Raw genomic sequence first — 20,608 nt, forward strand, 5'->3', positions numbered from 1 at the left:
GCAGGAAGTGGGGAGAGGGGCTGGACTGAGACCCTGCCCTGTACTTCAGGGGAAGGGCTCAGGGGCTCAGCAGGGGGTGCCGTGCTGCAGGGAGTGGGGCAGGGGGCTCAGCAAGGGACACTGTCTGCTACCCCGGAATGAGGGGGCCTTAGTCAGTGTCACTCTGCGGCTGTTCCCCAGCCGCCCCACCCCAGAGCTGGCTGCATCTCAGCCCCAGGCGGGACATCCTGTGTGGCACTGTGTGTGGCTGGAGCTCTCAGACAGGGCGGTTCACAGGTGCTGGTAGCTGCAAGGCATGCTGGGAGCCCCGAGGCTGGGCCGTGGTCGGCCTGGCTCTGAGCCCACAGCACTTGACACCTCGGTGCTGGGGCGGGGCGGTGGCTGCGTCCCTCGGACAGCACTTCCTGTCGCTGCACCGAGGGGCCCGGGGCCCCGGCTGTTAGCAGCAGAGAGACAGGGCCGGGCGCGGGGGATGCAGCTCCCAGCCTCGGCCAGTTCAACCCAGTATGGAGCTAACTGGCCTCTTCCCTATGCTGGGTGAGTGACACCCCCAACCTGGCTTCAGCCCCTGCCTTGGTTCCCCTCTTCCCCTCTCCTTCGGCCCCCGCTTCATTCACTCTCTGCTCTTGCTGTCACTCTACAATTTGCTTTCGTCTTTCTCCTGTCGCCCACTTTCATTCTCTCTCCATCTCTTGCTCCCACTCCTCTCTCCCCCCCCCACCCCGGCCCGTTCACTCTCGTCTCCTTCTTCCTTCCCCTCTGTTTCCGTCCCTCAAACCAGGGCCACCCAGAGGGGGGAGCAAGTGGGGCAATTTGCCCCAGACCCCGGGCTCTTCAGGGGCCCCGCGAGCCCTGGCCCGGCGGTGGTCCAGGTCTTCAGCAGCAGGGGGCCCTTCAGTGCTGCCGAAGACGCAGAGCGATTGAAGGGCCCCCTGCCACCAAAATGCCGCCGAAGACCCAGACCACAGGGTGAGTACAAGTGCCGCAGCTCCCCTGCTTTGCCCCAGGCCCCTGAATCCTCTGGGTGGCTCTGCCCCAAACCAGGACACACGTCCTGGAAAATGACTCCGTTTCCCGCAGGTCTTTGTGCCTTGAACAAGGCTGATATGACGCTGTGGCTCAGCTGGACCGGACTGTGTCTGCGAAACCCAATCCCACGCGACCTCCGCACTCCTCCTCTTCCCTGTCTCATCCCCTCTGGGTCTGTTCTTTCTCTCCTCCTCACCCTCTGCCCCGCTCCTTCGGCCCTTGTCTCGTTCCCTCTCTCCCTCCATCAGCTTTCCGCACCTCGGACGCCTGGGTTCCTCAGAGATTAACAGGACTGGAGTCTGTTTCCAGCAGGTTCAGTTCCGCACAGGCAGACTCCGGATGGTGCCTCCCACACCCACCTGGGTCCCCCTCCCCGGGGCTTTTCCCTGCTCCCCAAAGGCAGTGGTCCCTTCCTAGAGATCACTGCGGCTGGTGTCCCCTTCTGGCTCTAGCGGTGCAGCTGGTTATTCTCCACTGGATGAGGCCCTGCCTCAGTTTCCCCACTGCCCTGCAGCACGGCCTCTGCTGAATGCAGGGAGCTGCAGTTGTTTGATGGGGAATTTCCTACTGCAACAGGCCCCATCAGGCCAGGTCTGGGGACCCTGCCATGTGCTGGGCTTTCCCCCACGCCTCCCGGGCTCTGGGGCCGCCCAGCTCCCAGGCAGGCAGGGGGGAGGCCTGGCCTGGCAGGGCTGCCCTGATCTGCGGGCCTGGGAGCCCAGGATCCCCTGCAGCCTGCCAGGAGCTGGGCCTGCGACCCACTGACAGGCTGTCGAACCTGAGCCGTTCCCAGGCCCAGCTCCAGTGGGACCAGAGCCCCGGTGTCCTGACATCCAGCCCCAACCCATCTGCCAACCATCCTCCATGTCCAGCCTCGGCCCATCCCCCGACCTTCCTCCGTGTCCAGCCCCGGCCCCATCCCCGGACCCTCCTCTGTGTCCAGCCCCGGCCCCATCCCCGGAGGTGGGACATGGAAGCCGTTGCGATTCACCCCCTGCTGAGTGAAAACCTGACACGAAATTCTTGTCAAGTTTCAACAATGTGTATTCACAAGGGGGGCCCTGATCTGTGTCTGTGCAGTGACAGACCGGGGGCTTGATAATCGTTGGGTCTGGGGCTGCCCAGAGTACAAGAGGCCGCTCTTCGGAAAACTCCCATCAATGACAACACAAGCGGCTTCTGTGCGCAGCTCCCTGCACAGCAGCGCAACATGGCTGACAGGAAATGGGAGAACTGTTGGTACTCAGAAGTGCATACGGGATCTTTTTCAGGAGATATAGGGCAAAACGCCACATTTATTAGTAATGCAGGTTTAATTAACACTTATATATATGCCATATGATATATAACAGCATGCACTGACCCACACACACACACACAGACACAAATCACACTTCGTCTGTGCTGTTGTTACCAAACACGTGCTCCCCTTAACTGACTGGCCAGGTGATTAGATGGGGGAGGGTGGAGCCGGCGCTCTGCCGATCCGGATCGATGCTCCGAATGTGACAAGACGAGACCCAGGGTCCTTTGCAGACGAGCACTGTATTTATAGCAGCTTCCCTCTTATGCAAATCCAGACCAGATTCCAAAATCTGGGTCTGTGTCCGTTGGTCAATTTGTGCTGCTTTTTTCTGGGTATTGTTCCCAATTGCTGCTCAACAAGGGCGTTTTCTAAGAAAGTGCTTGCTTCTAATTCCCTGAGCCGTCAATATGTCCTGCTCCCTCCACTGGCCCACTTGACAAGTTTTATGGTCCTTGCTCTGGTCCCATCCATCAACTGTTGTAAGCTGTCTGGAGGTGGGTGTCCTCCGAACCTCACTCATTCACACCTCATCAGTCAATGGGCAATTGATTACAGAGTGGGGGGGGGAGATTTTATTCTACTTCTAGCAAAAGGCACATGTTGCTTCACTTTAAACTGTACTAACCTTTAGGGGCTAGAAACATTTGATACAAAAGTTTTCTACCAATTCCTTTCTAATACAAAGTTGTTATGAAAGGCAACAATGCACAAGTCATATGAAATAAAAATCAAACAGTGAACAAAAGTACAATGCAGGGCAGTGACGTAATGGTGAACAGAAGTACATAATAAACGGAACAATTATTAAAACAATTTCAATATGCAGTTCTGACAAACCGAGAGCATCGGCGCTCATCCAGCAACAATAACCAGCTGCAATGGGGGGGCCTAGAGTCCCGAAGGAGAGACACTGAACCCCACAAGCTGCCTTTAGGGGAGCAGAGAAAAGCCCGGATGAGGGGACCACAGGCGGTGTGAGAGCGCCAATCCGAGTCTGCCTGTGCGGAAACTGTACCACCTGCTGGTAAAGCAGACTCTGGTTTGTTTAAATCTCTTGAGGAACCCATGCGTCCCGAGGTGAAAGGCAGATGGAGGAAGAACAGGGAACGAAGAATGGCCGAAGGAGGGGGGCAGAGAGTGACTAGCAGAGAAAGAACAGACCGCAGAAGGGGACGACACAGGAAAGAGGAGGCGTGCAGCAATCGTGGGAGTTTATTATTGTTTCACATACACAGTCCTGGTCCAGCCAAGCCACAGCGTCTTATCAGCCACGCTCAAAGCACGAAGACCTGCGGGAAACTGAGTCATTTTGCAACCCTCACCAACAGTGTCCTGGTTTGGGGGACGGAACAGAGCGGAAGGAAGTGGGAGACAAGAGTGAATAGGGTGGGGTGGGGGGAGGGGGGAGGCATGTGAGGGGAGCAAGAGGAAGAGAGAATGAAAGTGGGCGACAGAGAAAGACGGAAACAAATTGTAGAGTGAGAGAAAGAGCAGAGAGTGAATGAGGCAGGGGCAGAAGAGGGGGGCAGAGGGGAAGAGGGGGAAGGAGGCAGGGGCTGAAGATGGTTCGGGGGGTCACTCACCCAGCACAGGGAGAAGGCCAGTTAGCTCCATACTGGGTTGAACTGGCCGAGCTGGAGCTGCATCCCCCGCGCCCGGCCTTGCTCTCTGCTGATAGCAGCTGGGACCCCAGTCCCCTCAGTGCACGGGAGGAATTGCTGTCCAATGGGACGCAGCCACCGCCCTGCCCCAGCACGCAAACCAAGGCGTAATCGCTGTGGGCTCAGAGCCAGGCCAACCACGGCTGGGAATTGGGGCTTCCCAGAATGCCTTGCAGCTACCACCGCTGTGCCACTGCCCGCCCTGACAGTGCCAGCGTGAGCAGCGAGGGCTTTGCGGGGTGGGCTCGGGGAAGGTTGGATCCTGTTACATCCTGATTCCCAGAAATGCACCAGCTCTGGGGTGGGGCGGCTGGGGAACAGCCGCAGACACAACACTGCCAGGGCCCCCTCATTCCTGGTGCTGGGGACACCTGCTTCTAGTCACCTCGTACTGCCCCCGGGGCCCCAAATAGCACCTATCCTGGAAATGCTGCATGAAGTGGGGAGCGAGGCTGGACTGAGACCTACTTCCACCTCTAAGGGGCGCTGGCCCCACCCCTCAACAACAAAGCCCTACCCTAATCTCCACCACCACGCCCAATGTATCTCTGAACCTGCCAATATCAGGTCCCACCCTGGAGCTGGGGTATCAGGGTCACCACTGACTGGATGGGCAGCCACATGCCCCTGCCCCCAACACAGAGAGCCCCCGCCTCCCTGAAGCCAGACAATCCCTGCCTTGGGCTGGATCAGAGCTGGTGCCCCTAGAAAGGACAGTACAGGGGTGACTAGCAGCAGGTCTCCTCACCAGGCGCCCAGAACCGCAGCGGCTCAGCTGAACTCTGTGGCTTGAGGTCGGCTTCAGCTCGCCACGGCTGTCTCCTGCTCCAGTAACAGCCACATCCCCTCAGCCGGCCTCGCATGTCCCAGGAATGGAGATTGCACTGCCACAGCCCGACCCCGGGCCTCAAAATAGCAGCTCCTGGAAACGCTGCAGAAAAGTGGGGAGAGGGGCTGGACTGAGACCCTGCCCTGTACTTCAGGGGAAGGGCTCAGGGGCTCAGCAGGGGGTGCCGTGCTGCAGGGAGTGGGCAGGGGCTCAGCAAGGACACTGTCCTGCTACCGCGGAATGAGGGGCCTTAGACAGTGTCACTCTGCGGCTGTTCCCCAGCCGCCCCACCCGAAGGCTGGCTGCACTCAGCCCCAGGCGGGACATCCTGTGTGGCACTGTGTGTGGCTGGAGCTCTCAGACAGGGCGGTTCACAGGTGCTGGTAGCTGCACGGCATGCTGGGAGCCCCGAGGCTGGGCCGTGGTCGGCCTGGCTCTGAGCCCACAGCAACTTGACACCTCGGTGCTGGGCGGGGCGGTGGCTGCGTCCCTCGGACAGCACTTCCTGTCGCTGCACGAGGGGCCCGGGCCCCGGCTGTTAGCAGCAAGAGAGACAGGGCCGGGGCGGGGGATGCAGCTCCCAGCCTCGCCAGTTCAACCCATATGAGCTAACTGGCCCTCTCCCTATGCTGGGTGAGTGACACCCCCAACCTGGCTTCAGCCTCCTGCCCTTGTTCCCCTCTTCCCTCCTCCTCTCCCCCGCTTCATTCACTCTCTGGCTCTGGCTGTCACCTACAATTTGCTTTTTGTCCTTTTCCCCTGTCACCTACTTTCATTCTCCTCCATCCCTTGCTCCCACCCCTCCGCCCCCCCCCACCACCCCGGCCCGTTCACTCTCGTCTCCTTCTTCCTTCCCTCGTTTCCGTCCTCAAACCAGGGCCACCCAGAGGGGGGAGCAAGTGGGGCAATTTGCCCAGACCCCGGTCTCTTCAGGGGCCCCGCGAGCCCTGGCCGGCGGTGGTCCAGGTCTTCAGCAGCAGGGGGCCTTCAGTGCTGCCGAAGACGCAGAGCGATTGAAGGGCCCCTGCCACCAAAAATGCCGCCGAAGACCCAGACCACAGGGTGAGTACAAGTGCCCAGCTCCCCTGCTTTGCCCCAGGCCCCTGAATCCTCTGGTGGCTCTGCCCAAACCCAGGACAACACGTCCTGGAAAATGACTCCGTTTCCCGCAGGTCTTTGTGGCCTTGAACAAGGCTGATATGACGCTGTGGCTCAGCTGGACCGGACTGTGTCTGCGAAACCCAATCCCACGCGACTCCGCACTCCTCCTCTGCCCTGTCTCATCCCCCTCTGGGTCTGTTCTTTCTCTCCTCCCACCCTCTGCCCCCGCTCCTTCGGCCCTTGTCTCGTTCCCTCTCTCCCTCCATCAGCTTTCCGCACCTCGGACGCTGGTTCCTCAGAGATTAACAGGACTGGAGCTGTTTCCAGCAGGTTCAGTTCCGCACAGGCAGACTCCGGATGGTGCCTCCAACACCCACCTGGGTCCCCCTCCCCGGGGCTTTCCCTGCTCCCCCAAAGGCAGTGGCCCTTCCTAGAAGATCACTGCGGCTGGTGTCCTTCTGGCTCAGCGGTGCAGCTGGTTATTCCTCACTGATGAGGACCTGCCCATTTCCCTCACTGCCCTGCAGCACGGCCCTCTGCTGAATGCAGGGAGCTGCAGTTGTTTGAGGGGAATTCCTACTGCAAACAGGCCCCATCAGGCCAGGTCTGGGACCCTGCCATGTGCTGGGCTTTTCCCCACGCCTCCCGGGCTCTGGGCCGCCAGCTCCCAGGCAGGCAGGGGGGAGGCCTGCCTGGCAGGGCTGCCCTGATCTGCGGGCCTGGAGCCCAGGATCCCCTGCAGCCTGCCAGGAGCTGGGCCTGCGACCCCAGACAGGCTGTCGAACCTGAGCCGTTCCAGGCCAGCTCCAGTGGGACCCAGAGCCCCGGTGTCCTGACATCCAGCCCCAACCCATCTGCCAAACCATCCTCCATGTCAGCCTCGCCCATCCCCCGACCTTCCTCCGTGTCCAGCCCCGGCCCACATCCCCGGACCCTCCTCTGTGTCCAGCCGGCCCCATCCCCGCCCTCCTCCATGTTCCACCCCAGCCCCAGCCCCAGCCCCCACCCTCCTCCGGTCCAGCCCCGGCCCCATCCCCGACCCCTCCTCCCGTGTCCAGCCCCAGCCCCAGCCCCAGCCCCCGACCCTCCTCCGTGTCCCGCCCTGGCCCATCCCTGACCCCTCGTGTCCCACCCCAGCCCCACCACCGACCCTCCTGTGTCCAGCCCTGGCCCATCCCCGACACTCCTCCCTATCCACCCTGGCCCCATCCCCTGACCCTCCTCCATGTCCAGCCCCGGCCCATCCCCCAACCTCCTCCGTGTCCCGCCCCGGCCTATTCCCCCGACCTTCCTCCATGTCCCCCCATCCCACATCCCATCCCCCACCTCCTCCCCGTCCACCCCAGCCCATCCCCGACCCTCCTCCCTGTCCAGCCCCGCCCATCCCCGACCCCTTCTCTTTCCGCCGCTCCCTCCCCCGTAAGGGACGGGAGGTCTGTAAATCCAGTATCCAGAGTCATGTGCTCCACCCCCCTCGATCCTGCCCCCCATCACTTGTCTCACACCCAGAGCTCTCACCTCCTCTTGTCTCCTCTCTTACAGCCTGGCTGCAGATCCTCCTCCGGCTGGTGTTGTCCGAGGGGACTGAGGGACCTGGTGCATCCCCTGGTCGGTGCAGGGGGTCGTGTGTCGCTGTTGGAAGTGGGGACTGGCTGGCCGGGGGGGGCGGGGGGGGAATGGGGCATGGGGCCTTTCCCCTCTAGGGGCACCGCTCCCATCTGGTCTCCCACATGGGGGGGGGGCTGGCTGAGGGGGGCTGTGTCATCTCTTGTCCTCTCCCCACTCCTGTGTCTCCTGACCACAGACCCTGAGTTGCGGCTCCCAGGCTGGGTGGGCGGTGGGGGCTGGGACCTCCCAGCAGAGCCAGACCTGGGCCCGAGCAAAGTCTCCTGGGCTGCTGGCACAGAACAGACCCTGTGGTCTCCCCACCCCTGGCCTGCACTTCCCAGCCTCGCCGCACAGGGGCCCCTGAGTCCCCCTGAACCAAGGACGGGCAGGGGGAGCTCGGGGGAGGGGCGGGGGGGCTTTTGGGGCCCTGGGTCTCAGAATGGTGCCAGTCACCCTGGGTCCCTGTGGAGATGGGGGTGCGGGGGGTGCAGACAATGCTGCTTGTCTGGGGGTCACCAGGGCTGATTGAGAGGGAGGGGAAATGGGGGGAAAGAGAGGGGTGGGGTCCCAGCAGGGTTGGGGGGCAGGAGTGAGGTGTTAGGTGGGGTCCCAGCAGGGTTGGGGGGGCAGGAGTGGGGTGTTGAGTGGGGTCCCAGGACAATTAGGGGGTAGAGGGAGGGGAGTCTGTGTTACAGACACTCAGAATTTGGGGCTCTGACCCCATCGCTCCCCACCCTGGGGTGACTGCCCCTCCCCCCAAACCCCAGCTGTTGCCCTCCTCTTTCGCCACCCTGCTGACAGTCCCTCCTTTCCCAGATTCCCAGCAGCCCACCCAGGTCCCGGCTCCCCCAGCCCCCAGCCTGTCTCTGAGCCCCCCTAGCCCAGTGAGGGGGCAGCAGGTCCAGCTGACGTGCTCTGCTCCGAGGGGCTCCAGGGCCCTGGGGTTCATTTTCTATGAGCAGAGGAGTGGGAGCTGGGAGAAGCTGTGGTCCGAAAGCAATGGGACCTGGAGGATCATCACGGAGAACAGTGAACTCAGCCGGACTTTCACCTGCTCCTATCGGGTCCAGAGCAGCCCCCCAAGACAGCCCCATTCCCAGTCTCTGCAGAGTAATGCAGTGACCTTGCTCCTGGCAGGTAATGGGAACCGGGGTCCAGATCTCGGCTTTCCTCTTGCTGCAAAAGGAGGGTTAGGAGCCAGGACTCCTAGGTTCTCTCCCCAGCAGCTCTGGGAGGGGAGTGGAGTCAAGTGGTTAGAGCGGGGAGAAGCTGGGAGCCAGGACTCTGGAAGGGGAGTGGGGTCTGATGGTTGGGGTGGGAGCTAGGACTCCTGGGTTCTGGCCCCAGCTCTCAGAGGGAAGTGGGGTCTAATGTGGGTTGGAGCATGAAAAGCAGTTAGAAGACAGAACTCCTGGGTTCTATTCCTGATTGTTCCACTGAATTGGCTGTCATGCTATGTGCCTCAGTTTCCCCTTTTGTTAAGTGAGGATGTAACCGTCGTGACCCCCCTCCCTTAGGGCTCCTGAGGCTTGAATTACATCCCTGCCCTTTGAGCTCCCAGGCGGCGCTTTCCCCTGGGTTGTCAGGGAGAGAGACACGGGGTGAGGGAAGTATCTGGCGGTGGGAGAAAAGGAACCAGAAGGAGGTGGGTTGGGTGTTCTCAGGATCAGCTGGGGGGGCTGAGGGCAGGGGCCCGGTCACTGATTCCTCTCCCCGTTTGCTCCAGAGCCCCTGCCAGCCCCTGTGCTTTCTCTGAGCCCCCAGCACCCTGTGTACGTTTCGGGAGAGCGGGTGACCCTGGAGTGTTCGGCTCCCAGGAGCCAGGGGGTGGCTGGATACAGGTTCTACAAGACACACCAAGGCCGGGCCCCCGAGGAGCTTCCTGCAGGGGCCACGGGTCCCTTGGAGATGCTCACAGTGCAGGTGGGAGATCCCAGCAAGTACAGCTGTGCCTATTGGGTCCTGCAAGCCAGCCGGGAGATCCCCTCCTGGAGGAGCCCCCCAGTGCCCATCGCTGTAATCGGTGAGTCTCACTAACCCGGCCGGGGGGGGCGGGCCACTGGGTAATTCTCCCCCAGCAGCCACTGGGACATACTGGGGCCAGAGCCCCCACCTGCTCCGCTTTACTCTCTGGGCCCCAGGCAAGGGGAGAAGTTGGGGGGGGGTGAGAGCACACTGGGAGCCAGGACTCCTGAGTCCCATCCCCAGCTCTGGGAGGGGAGTGGGGCCTGGTGCTTAGAGCCGGGGGGCTTGGAGCCAGGACTCCTGGGTTCTCTCCCTGACACTGGGAGGGGAGTGGGTCCTGGTGGTTAGAGCAGGGGGGCTGGGAGCCAGGACTCCTGGGTTCTCTTCCTGGCTCTGGGAGGGGAGTGGGGTCTAGTGGTTAGAGCAGGGGGGACTGGGAGCCAGGACTCCTGGGTTCTCTTCCTGGCTCTGGGAGGGGAGTGGGGGCTAGTGGTTAGAACTGGGAGCCTGGCCTCCAGGGTTCTATCTTAAGGTCGGGGAGGGGAGGGGGGGCTAGTGAGTTAAACCAGGGGCCGTGACATTTTAGCTCCGCTGGAGATACAAAATTACCCGCCCCATCCAGCCGGTCTTTCTCATTCCACTGATTTCTAGCACATGTCACACCAGGACCATCCCTGCTGCCCGGCTGTGGTGAGGAAACCTCAGTCCCAGGCTAGCTACCGCCCACTCCTCCAGAGGTTGGGTCTGGGTCATGCCCCGGGCAGAGGGGACTGAATTTGGGATCTGGGGATGGCAGAGCATGAGCCGCCCTGGCTGGGTGAGACCCAGCTCTGTTAGATGAGGCTAGAACAGGTTCACCGGCAGGGGACACCCCCCAGCTCAAAGCCTCCTCCGAGCCGGCACCCCATGGTTGGCTTGTCAGCTGTGGCCGTTTGAAGGCATCTCTTTGGTGAGATGGGGGCAGGTGTATCTGTAGGTGACAACTAGCCTTGACCTTGTAACCTAAAGGTGATGTCTCCCAAAGTGCACTGACCCACAGTGGGCCGGGTGCTCCTGAATCCCCTAGGACTCCTTCCCCCTTCACCGTCTCTTTCAGCCCCCCTGCCTGCCCCTCGGCTCACTGCGAGCCCAGCACACCCAGTCTACGTGGTGGGAGATGCCGTGGCTCTGACCTGCTCGATTCCTGGGGCGCCCATGCTGGCCACAGTTCAGTTCTCCAAGGACGGAGGGGAGCTCCCCTCGCCTCTGCTCAGCGACAGCCCCACCCTGCAGCTCGCCAGCATGGGCACGGGGCATGCCGGGACCTACTCCTGTCAATACCGGAGGTGGGAGTCCGGGAGAGAGATCTCATCCCCCTCCAGTGAGACCGTCACCATCTCCGTGCTGGGTGAGACCACGTTCCCCGCAGGCCCCGGGGGCAGGAGCCTCCAGCCTCCGCCGCGGAGTGACTCCCTGAGCTGGGGACACGCTGGGAACTGAGGGTGGCAGGGAAGAGGCAAAACAGATGATTGATAGGGACCATCATCATGAACAGCCGGTGGGGGGGTGTCGCTGCTTGGTTGGGTGGGGGGGGGGGGGGGAGTGTCCCGCCTGCTCCCTACTGAAGGGGATGAGTCCTGTCCTCTGTCTGTGTGTGTGTGTGAGAGAGAGAGAGAAACGCGACATAGATAACAACATAGTACTGCTGTGTGTGTGTGTGTCCCTGTCCCCATCCTGGAGGGGAAGAGCCCTGCCCTGTATGTGTGCATGTGTGTGTGTGTGTGTGTGTGTGTGTGTGTCTGCTGCCCCGGCTGGTTTGGCTTCCCCGTGTCTCATGTTGTCCCCCGTCCCTTTTCCCCGTGTCGCCCAGTCCCCCCAGCTGCTCCCCAGCTCTCTGTGTCCCCATCCCATCCCAGCTACATCTCCGGTGACTCCATCACCCTGACATGCTCGGCTCCCAGGGGCCACACGCTGTTGAAGATCCAGTTTCTCAAGGACGGTCAGAACCTAGATTCCCAGATGCCTGCTCCTGACCCACACCACCTCAGCCGCGCCCTCCGGCTGCCCCCCCTGGCCCCATCCCACTCTGGGGCGTACAGCTGTGGATACTGGTTCCTGGAATCGGGGCGGGAGATCCCATCCAGGCCGAGCGGCCCCATCCACATCCTGGTGCTGGGTGAGTTCTTGTCTCTTCGGAGGGTGGCACTGGGCCGGGAGGGAGAGAAGCGGCCGACAGGGCTTGTCAGGGTCCCCTCCCCACTCTGACTCTGGGGTACAAATGTGGGGATCCTCATGAAAGACCCTCTAAGCTTATTTCTACCAGTTTAGGTTAAAAACTTCCCCAAGGCACAAATCCTTTCCTTGTCCTTGGATGGTATTTCTGCCACCACCAAGTGCTTTAGACAAAAATTCAGGAAAAGAGTCACTTGGAGTCTCTAATTTCCCACAATATCCTCCCAACCCCATTCACCCCCTTTCCTGGGGAGACTTGAGAATAATGTGAGTATCGACCAGACCCTTCGTCTCTAGGACACTGAAAATCAATCAGGTTCTTCAAGGAAGAACTTTATTTAAAGAAAAAGTAAAAGAATCACACCTGCAAAAATCAGGATGGAAGGTAACTTTACAGGGTAATAAGAAGATTTAAAACACAAAGGATTCCCCTCTAGGCTCAGCTTCAAAGTTACAAAAACCGGAATAAACCTCTCTCTTAGCACAGGGAAAATTCACAAGCTAAAACAAAAGATAATCTAACACATTTCATTGCAATTACTTACAGTTTTTTAAATCTTAGATGAACAATTCCAGGTATGTTTTCAGGAGATGTCTTACCTGCCTGGTCTCCCTCTCCACCCAGAGAGGGAACAACAAATAGAGCACAAACAGAATCTCACTCCAGCCTGACCCACAGTGGGTGGTCCGGGTCGCAGGGACACACCAGCTCTGCGTGTGTCCCGGCACAGCTGGGGAGGGATGAAGGCCACCAGGGGAGGCGCCTCTCACTGGCGATCTAACCATGTGCTGCCCTGTGCCACCAGCTCTGGTGCTGGTTACCCCGGGAAGCTGGGATGCAGGAGGCAAATGGAGATAACGGGGGGCAGGGGGTTGGAGGCACAGACTCATTAGGGGCAGGTTCCCATCTGTAGGATCACCGGCTATGAACTGGGGGGTCTCATCTGAGCTCTCTTTCTCTCTCCCTCACCCCGTTCTGTCTACCCCAGAGCCGCCCCCTGCCCCCCGACTTGCTCTGGCTCCCCCACACCCTGTATACATTGCAGGGGAACAGGTGACCCTCAGGTGCTCGGCTCCCCAGGGCGAGGGGGTGGCCAAATACAGATTCTACAGGCAGCGACGGAGGCTGATTCCTGACAGGGTCCCTGAGCCGACTGGAGGTGCCCGGCTGGAGCTCAGGGCTGAGACAGGGATGGCCGGGCTGTACGTCTGTGCGTACTGGGCACTGCGCACTGGGCGGGAGGTGCCATCTGAGGAGAGCCAGCCCGTCTCCGTGTCTGTGACAGGTGAGCTCAGTCTGATCTCTGATATCCCTCCCAATGCGCCCCTGCACCCTGTCCATCTTCACCCTGTCCCCCGTTCCACATCTCCCTTTTTCCCCGCACCCCAACTCTTATCGCCCTGCACCTCCTGCGTCCCTTCACCCTGTCCCCCATCGCCTCTTCACCCCATCCCTCTGCGTCCCTGCACCGTTCCCCTGCATCCGTGCACCCTGTCCCCCATCGCCTCTGCACCCCATCCTCCTGCTTCCCTGCACCCTGTCCCCCATCACCCCATTCCCCTGTGTCCCTGCACCCTGTCCCCCATCACCCCTGCACCTCATCCCCCTGCGTCCCTTCACCCCATCCCTGGCTGTGCAAAGGGGATGAGATGAGCCGGGCTGGGCTCGCTGGAGGCTGGCCAGGGGGAGAAGGTTTCTGACCATCGGCGCTGGGATGCTCTGGACAGGCCTCTGGCAGGAGCTGGGGGGCAAAGACCTGCTGTGTCCAGCTCCCCACTGGACCACTTGGAGATCGTCTGTGGCAAGAGGCCAAGACTGAGGCACGTTTCCTTCCCAGATCCCCCCGGGAAGCCCTCGGTGTCCCTGTCTCCAGACTATCCGGCCTACGTGGCGGGAGACAGGGTGGAAATTAACTGCTCGGCTCCCCCTGGTGCCTGCCCAATGCAGTATGGGCTCCACAAGGGCGGGGAGCCGCTGGGACCCCTGCCGGGAAGTGCTGGGAATTGGTGGATGGATCTTCAAGCCAACGGTGCCAGAAACGCCACCCGGTCCTTCTCCTGCGCCTACGTAGAGCTGATCCAGGGCAGGGAAGTGCCCTCCTATGCCAGCGACCCCGTCTCCGTCTCCGTGATCCCAGCACCGGGCGCCCCGTCCCTGCGGCTCACCCTGCCCCTCCCGCTCTACGTGACAGGGGAGACGGTGACGGCCGAGTGCATCGTCCCTGCTGGGCTCTACGTCCCACGGGCCCACTGGGTGCTGAGAGACGGGGAGGCACTTCGAGAGCAGCCGGGGCCCCAGTTCCCCCTGAACATCAACCCCAGCGACAGCGGGACCTACCGGTGTGGGTACAGCACAGAGCTCCATGGGCGTCACCTCCGCTCACCCCCCAGCGACCCGGTGACACTGAGAGTGACTGGTACGGACCCCCACGTCCCCGTTCTACATTATAGACAGTCCTCCCCCGCCCCCCGCTGCCTTACTGCCCATTATTATACAGTACAGCCCACCCCTATCCCCGCCCCCCACCCTGTGCTGCCCCCTAGTGCCCATTGCTATACAGTACAGCCGCCCCATTCCCCGCCCCCACCCTCTGACTGCCCCTAGATAGCCCATTATACAGTACAGCCGCCCCCTTCCCTGCCCCCACCACCCTCTGCTGCCCCTAGTGCCCATTATACAGTACAGCCGCCCCTTCCCCATCCCCACCCTCTGCTGCCCCCTAGTGCCCATTATACAGTATTGTCAGTGGAGAGACGGGGCGGGTGGGAGAATGGAACCAGAAGGAATTGAGTTGGGTGTACGTCCCAGGGGGAGCGGGTGACCCTTGAGGGGCGGGGGTGGCCAGGGTACAGTTTCTACAGGCAGCCAGGGGGACTGAGCATGACAAGGTCCCGCAGCCAGGCTGGCAGCGCCCTGTTCCCCCGCCTCTAACCTCTTGCTGCCCCCTAGTGCCCATTATACAGCAGTCCAGCCCCTTCCCCGACCCCCACCCTTTGCTTTGCCCCCAGTGCCCAATTTATACAGCACAGCCGCCCCTTCCTCGCCCCCACCCTCTTGCTGCCCCAGTGCCCATTATACAGCTACAGCCGCCCCTTCCCCGCCGCCCACCTCTGCTGCCCCCATGTGCCCATTATTACAGCACAGCCGCCCCTTCCCACCCCACCCTCTGCTGCCCCCTAAGTGCCGATATATACAGTACAGCCAGCCCCTTCCCGCACCCCACCCTCTGCTGCCCCCTAGTGCCCATTATACGCTACAGCCGCCCCTCCCACACCCCCCTCTGCTGCTCCCCTTGTGCCATTATACAGTACAGCCGCCCTTTCCCCCACCCCACCCTCTGCCTGCCCCCTAGTGCACCATTATACAGAAGCGCCCCTTCCCCGCCCCCCACTCTGCTGCACCCCTTAGTGCCCATTATAAGTATCAGCGCCGCCATTCCCCACCCCCCACCCTCTGCTGCCCCCTGGCCACTTATACAGACAGCTTGCCCTTCCCCACCCCCACCCTGCTTGCTGGCCCCTAGTGCCCATTATACAGTACAGCCGCCCCTCCCCACCCCACCTCTTCTGCCCCTGTAGGCCCATTATACAGCACAGCCGCCCTTCCCCGCACCCCCACCCTCTGCTGCCCCCTAGTGCCCATTATACAGTACAGCCGCCCATTCCCCACACTCAGTATATGGTTTCTCTGTTGACCTCTGTCCTGTCCTGCTCCTCTCAGATCCCCCTCCCCAGCCAGCGCTGAGTGTGGATCCCCCGTCCGGAGTGGTGGGTGAAGGGCTCCCCCTGCTCATCACCTGCAGGGCCCCCGGGGACGCCAGCGAGAGGAGGTTTCACTTCTACAAGGATGGAGCTGAGATCATCCCTGGGGACACAGGGTCTGAGATCAGCACCACAGAGCCCAGCATCGGCTCTATGAACTTCTCTGTGCTCAGCATCCTGCAAGCCGGTCCCAGCAACACCGGGGAATTCAGCTGCGAGTATGAGGTGAACATGAGCGGCAGGTGGATCCTATCCTCCAGGAGCCAGGCTGTGAACGTCACTGTGACAGGTGAGGCCTGTAATCACACCCCACAATAACCCCAGTACCCCAACATCTGCTACCCCTGGGAGAGACCCTGGAACCAAGACATAGCATGTGTTAGAGGGGTGACAGAACCACATGCGGCTCCAAAGGTGCAGTACCTGAGCCTGACACCAGGTGGCAGCATTTCACCACAGGCGGTACAAAGAGCATCTGGCAGGCAAAAAATCCCCCCTTAAAGGGGAGGGTCCAAATTGTCTCCTGCCCTAGCTGAGGTCTGGAGCAGTTAGTGGGTCTCCAGATGCTGCCCCCTCCCTTGTTCCTGGCTGTTAACTCATCCCCTCCTTTTACCAGCCTGGTCTCTGCCCGTCCCCCTGGTGGCTGGGTGTGGTGGGGCTGCCACGGCTCTGGCTCTGCTGCTGCTGCTCATCTGCCTCTGCAGGAAGAAGGCAGGTGCGTGAAGCATAGGATGGGGAATGGGACCCAGGCGTCCGGGACAGCAGCACAGGGCATTCACCACTAGGGGGCACCACAGCTCTCAGTGCCTGTGGGGAATGGGACCCAGGCATCAGGGACAGGAGTGTTCTCACCTAGGGGCGCCTTCAGCGCTCTCAGCCCCCACAAGGAGTGACATGGGCCAGCAAGAGCCAGTTGCAAAGGACTGTGGGTAACCAGCACAACAGCCATGCAAGGATCATGGGTAGTTGGGTACCACAGGACTCTGGTGCAAAGGACTGTGGGTAATTTGGCACAGCAGAGTCCTATACAAAGGATTGTGAGTGATTTACCTCTGGGGGGAGGGAATACCAAGACTGGGCTGAGACCCAGTCAGCTTCGGGTAGGGGGCAGGATTGGGGATGGGACCCAGGCATCCAAGAAGCAACACAGTCACCTCACCCCTGGGGGAGCCGTTTAGGTCCCAGACCCGGGGCTTGACAAACTGGGAGGGGGGATGGGACCCAGGCATCTGGGATGGCAGGGTGCTCCACCGTTAGGGGGCACCGCAGCAGGGGAGAGACGGGACAAGAGACTCTGTAGAATCTCGCTTTAATTCAATCTCTTTCCCTTCCTTCCCCAGCTAGCCGCCGGCTCTCCACGTAAGTTCCTCCGGATCCTCTGGGCCCTCCGTGGGGCCAGGAGCTGTTCATACCTGGGAGGCCAAATCTGTTCCAATGGGTCCCTCGATCCCCTGGGGATAGAACTCAGGAGTCCTTGCTCCTGACTGTGACACCTCCCCCCCCCCGCACCCCATAGGGCAAAATTCTCTGATTCCCCCCCTTCTATCCTCCTGCACCTCACATCCCCCTGGTGGTCACATTGGGAATTGCAGGCACCATCCCCTGGACCCTCCTAATCCCAGCAGAGCCCCCACCACCAGGCCAAGCCCCATATTGACCCCCACTCCCACAATTCCCTTCCAGGTCCTACTGGAAGAGCCAGGAGCTGCGCCGGTCGCGGATAATGAGACGGTATGGAAGGGGGCAGGGTCTGGTCTCCCTGGCCCCAACCCCCAGGGGACTGGCTCTAGGGTCACCCCCCCCCCCCAGCCTGGCTCGCTCACACCCTCTAGTGGTGACACCAGCACATAGCAGGTCACACAGCCTGGATGGGGGCTGGGCATTGAGCTTAAGTGATAGGAGCTCCAGTCCATGGATCCAGGTGGCCGGTGGGTCAATCTATGGGGGAACGTGGCCCATAGAAAATAAAGGGGGGGATTTCTACAGCTGTGATGCCATGAATGATACGGGGGGCTGGAGCCCATGTGGGGTGTTGCATGGCTACATGCACCCAGGGGCTAGTCTCAGTGGGGAACACGGGGGCATCAGGGATCGTTTGGAGGTTGGGGGAGACCGGGTTGGATCTCAGGGGAAGATGTGGGGCAGGTAGACCAGGCTGGGGCAGAAGGGGGGGCTCAAATAGTGCACAGGACAGGAGGGAGGTTGTGGGGAATCAGGAGGGAGGGTAAGGAAAAGAGAACGGAGGAGGGAACTGGAGTGTGATGAAAGGGAACGAGCAAAGGGAAGGGGGCGAAGACAGGAGAAATCGATGGACGAAAGGGAATAAAGAGAGAGAAAAAGGAGGAGAGGAGAAAAAGGGGGACAGAGGAAGGAGAGAGAATGAAGGAGACAGAGGAGGACAAAGAGGATGATTGGCTAGGAAAAGAGGAGAAAAGAGAAAGTGGCGACCCAGAATCCTTTGCGGCACCATGGGGCATTGAGGGTCCTATGAGCTGACCTGTCCCTGCCCCCGTAGAGGACAGGGGCCCCCAGCAGCTTCCCGCTCCACCACTGACCCTCCCTTCTGCCTTCGCAGGTCGACCGACATCTCTGGGGTCAATATGGGTGAGTAACGACTGGCCCACCCCCACTGGGGGCAGCCCCCCGACCTCCGGGCCTGGTGCCAGGGCTCAGGTGCCCGTCCCAACACTGCTGGCCTCCCCTTTAAGAGTGGGATTTCTTACTGCCGCACCCCGGCTTCAATGCGTTACAATGTTGCCACCTAGTGGTGAAATGTGAGAACTGCACCTGCGGGGGGGTGGGGGGACATGATGTCACATCCATGGGGAGACCCCAGGGTAAGGGAGGGCAAAGCTGGCTGGGCCACGGGACCACTATGTGGGGGAGGGGAGAGACGGGGCCAACCATGGGGCAGAGACAGAGCTGAGGGGCTGATATGGGGGGGGCAGCAGGGGAACCCGCTCTGACCCCCCTCTGTGATTAGGTCTCCAGCAGATGACCGAGGGGGGCTGGCCCCAGGCAGCGTCCCAGGACTGGGGGCTGCTCCCCAAGCTCCCCACAGAGGGGCCCAGGCCGGGGCAAGCGGCTGTGGGGGCAGCGCCCCTTAAAGGCCAGAAGGAGGAAGATGACGCAGACTCCGGAGCTGAGTTTGAATTCCCGGTAAGGCCCCCCCACCCCCAGCACCCCTCTGCCCAGCCCCCCACTCTTTCCCCCATGCACTCCCTTTTGCCCAGACCCCCCACTTCAACCCAGGGACCCCTCTGGCCTAACCCCTCCTCCCCGCTGCCTTTCAACATGGTCACCCTCTTGCCCAGGACCTCATTTCCCACACTCCACACCCCTCTGCCCTAACCTCCCCCCTTTTCCCCCTAAAACCAAAAAAAACCTTCTTTCCCCCATGGCACCTTGCCAGGCCCTCCCCCACAGCACCCTCTGCCCAGCCCCCACTCCTTTCCCCATGGCACCCCTTGCCTAGACCCCCACTTTCCAAACCCCCAGACCCCTCTGCCCAACCCCCCCTCCCTACACCATTCCCCATGTGCACCCGCCCAGGGCACCTCACCCCTACAGCTATCCTCTGCCCAGCCCCCACTCCTTTCCCAGGCACCCCTTGGCCTATGGACCCCCACTTCAAACCCCCCAAGGACTCCTTTTGCCCAACCCCCCTCCCTTACCTTTCCCCATGGCACCCCTGCCAGCCCTCACCCCACAGGCACCCCTCTGCCCAGCCCCCCACTCCTTTCCATGGCACCCCTTGCCTAGACCCCCACTTCAAATCCCCCAGGACCCCTCTGCCGTAACCCCCCATCCCCACTCTTCTCCCCATGGCCCTCTGCCCAGGCCCTCACTCCCACGCACCCTCTGCCAGCCTCCCCACTCCTTTTCCATGGCAGACCCTTGCCCAGTGCCACCACTTCAAACCCCCCAGTGACTTGCCTTGCTTTGAGCGTACACGCCCTCAGCGTGCTCCTCGTCCGGGCTCCTTTTCGTAACAATGGCAGCGCTCGCACGGATTGCCCAGCCGCCTCACTTCCGCCCACTACGCCCAGCCACCCCTCTGCCCATTTCCCCCCTCCCTACAGCCTTTTCCCCATGGCACCCCTGCCCAGGCCCGTTCACGCCCAAGCACTGCCCTCTGCCCAGCCCCCCCACTCCTCTGCTCCATGACATTACCCGCTGGCCAGTGCCCACACTTCCAGCCTGCTCTCACCACACAGCGACCCACTGCCCGGGCCCGAGACCTGACCCTCTCCCTGCCCCATGTTCACCCCTGCGGCCAGAGTCTTTACCCCCACCCTACTCACTCACCTGCTTGTGTGCCCCTGCCCAGCGCCTCCAGAATCCTACCCCCCATCCCACGATGCCCCCTGGCTAGTCCCCCACCCCACCCACAGCACTTCCCTGCTCAGCTCCAACCCCTGGTTCCGCTTGTGCCCCAGTAGCACCCCCTGCCCTACTCCCCACCCCCGTTGCCTGCCCAGCCCTACCCCTGCCTCCCCCACCCCACATGCACCCCCTGGCTGCCATGACAGATCCATCTTCTCTCCACCTTTTCCAGGGACATCGATCAACGTACACACAAGTCACGTTCTCCTGCTTCACCTTGCCGCCATGGGCCAGAGCTTGCTCGGCCTCCCTGGAACACGTGTACAGCACCCCTGACCTGTGACCACGGCACCCCCACCCTGCCTCTCCCTGCCACCAGGGGTGTCACTCTCCAGCAACCTTCCTTCTGCACCCCACCTGCTGCAAGGGGCCTGGGGGTTACAGCGGCTGGGAGCCAGACTCCTGGTGTTTCATCCTGACTTGGGGAGTGGGTCTTAGTGATTGGGGGAGAGGGCGCTGGGGGGTCGCACAACTTCCTGGGTTCTATCCCTGGCTCAGCCAGGGGAGTGGTGTCTCAGTGAGTAGAGCGGGGTAAGGCTTGGGGGGCACAGGGATTGTGGGTCTTCCCCAACTTTGGGGAAGTGGTGTCTAATGGTTTGAACCGGGGAGCTGGTGGAGGGGGGCAGAACTCTCTGGATTCCATCCCTGGTCTCAGCCAGGGGAGTGGGTCTAGTGAGTAGAGCAGGAGGGCGTGGGGGAGCCAGGGTTTCCTGGTGGTTCTATTCCCGACTTGGGATGGGGCTCTTAGTG

At 61.4% G+C, this 20,608-nt stretch overlaps 1 protein-coding gene across 1 annotated transcript; it reads left to right on the forward strand.

The window, feature by feature from the left end:
* The first annotated feature begins 506 nt into the window (after positions 1 to 506).
* Positions 507 to 20,141, forward strand: LOC116839027 (Fc receptor-like protein 5). Its single transcript, XM_075061302.1, has 15 exons — positions 507 to 537; positions 7,469 to 7,534; positions 8,351 to 8,671; positions 9,261 to 9,557; positions 10,596 to 10,886; positions 11,349 to 11,654; positions 12,700 to 12,996; positions 13,549 to 14,127; positions 15,432 to 15,761; positions 16,089 to 16,187; positions 16,813 to 16,831; positions 17,156 to 17,203; positions 18,048 to 18,076; positions 18,456 to 18,631; positions 20,031 to 20,141. Exons 1-15 carry the CDS (start codon positions 507 to 509, stop codon positions 20,139 to 20,141), a joined length of 3,000 nt encoding a protein of 999 aa, XP_074917403.1.
* Positions 20,142 to 20,608: the final 467 nt, after the last annotated feature.

This window comes from Chelonoidis abingdonii, unplaced genomic scaffold (assembly GCF_003597395.2).
Source record: "Chelonoidis abingdonii isolate Lonesome George unplaced genomic scaffold, CheloAbing_2.0 scaffold0004, whole genome shotgun sequence".
Classification (NCBI taxonomy): domain Eukaryota; kingdom Metazoa; phylum Chordata; order Testudines; family Testudinidae; genus Chelonoidis; species Chelonoidis abingdonii.

Coding starts and splice junctions, on each gene's coding strand:
- LOC116839027 (XM_075061302.1), top strand. CDS start 507: ATGGAGCTAACTGGCCTCTTCCCTATGCTGG. Junction 10,887..11,348: donor CGTCACCATCTCCGTGCTGG/GTGAGACCACGT, acceptor CGTGTCGCCCAG/TCCCCCCAGCTGCTCCCCAG. Junction 14,128..15,431: donor GGTGACACTGAGAGTGACTG/GTACGGACCCCC, acceptor TGCTCCTCTCAG/ATCCCCCTCCCCAGCCAGCG.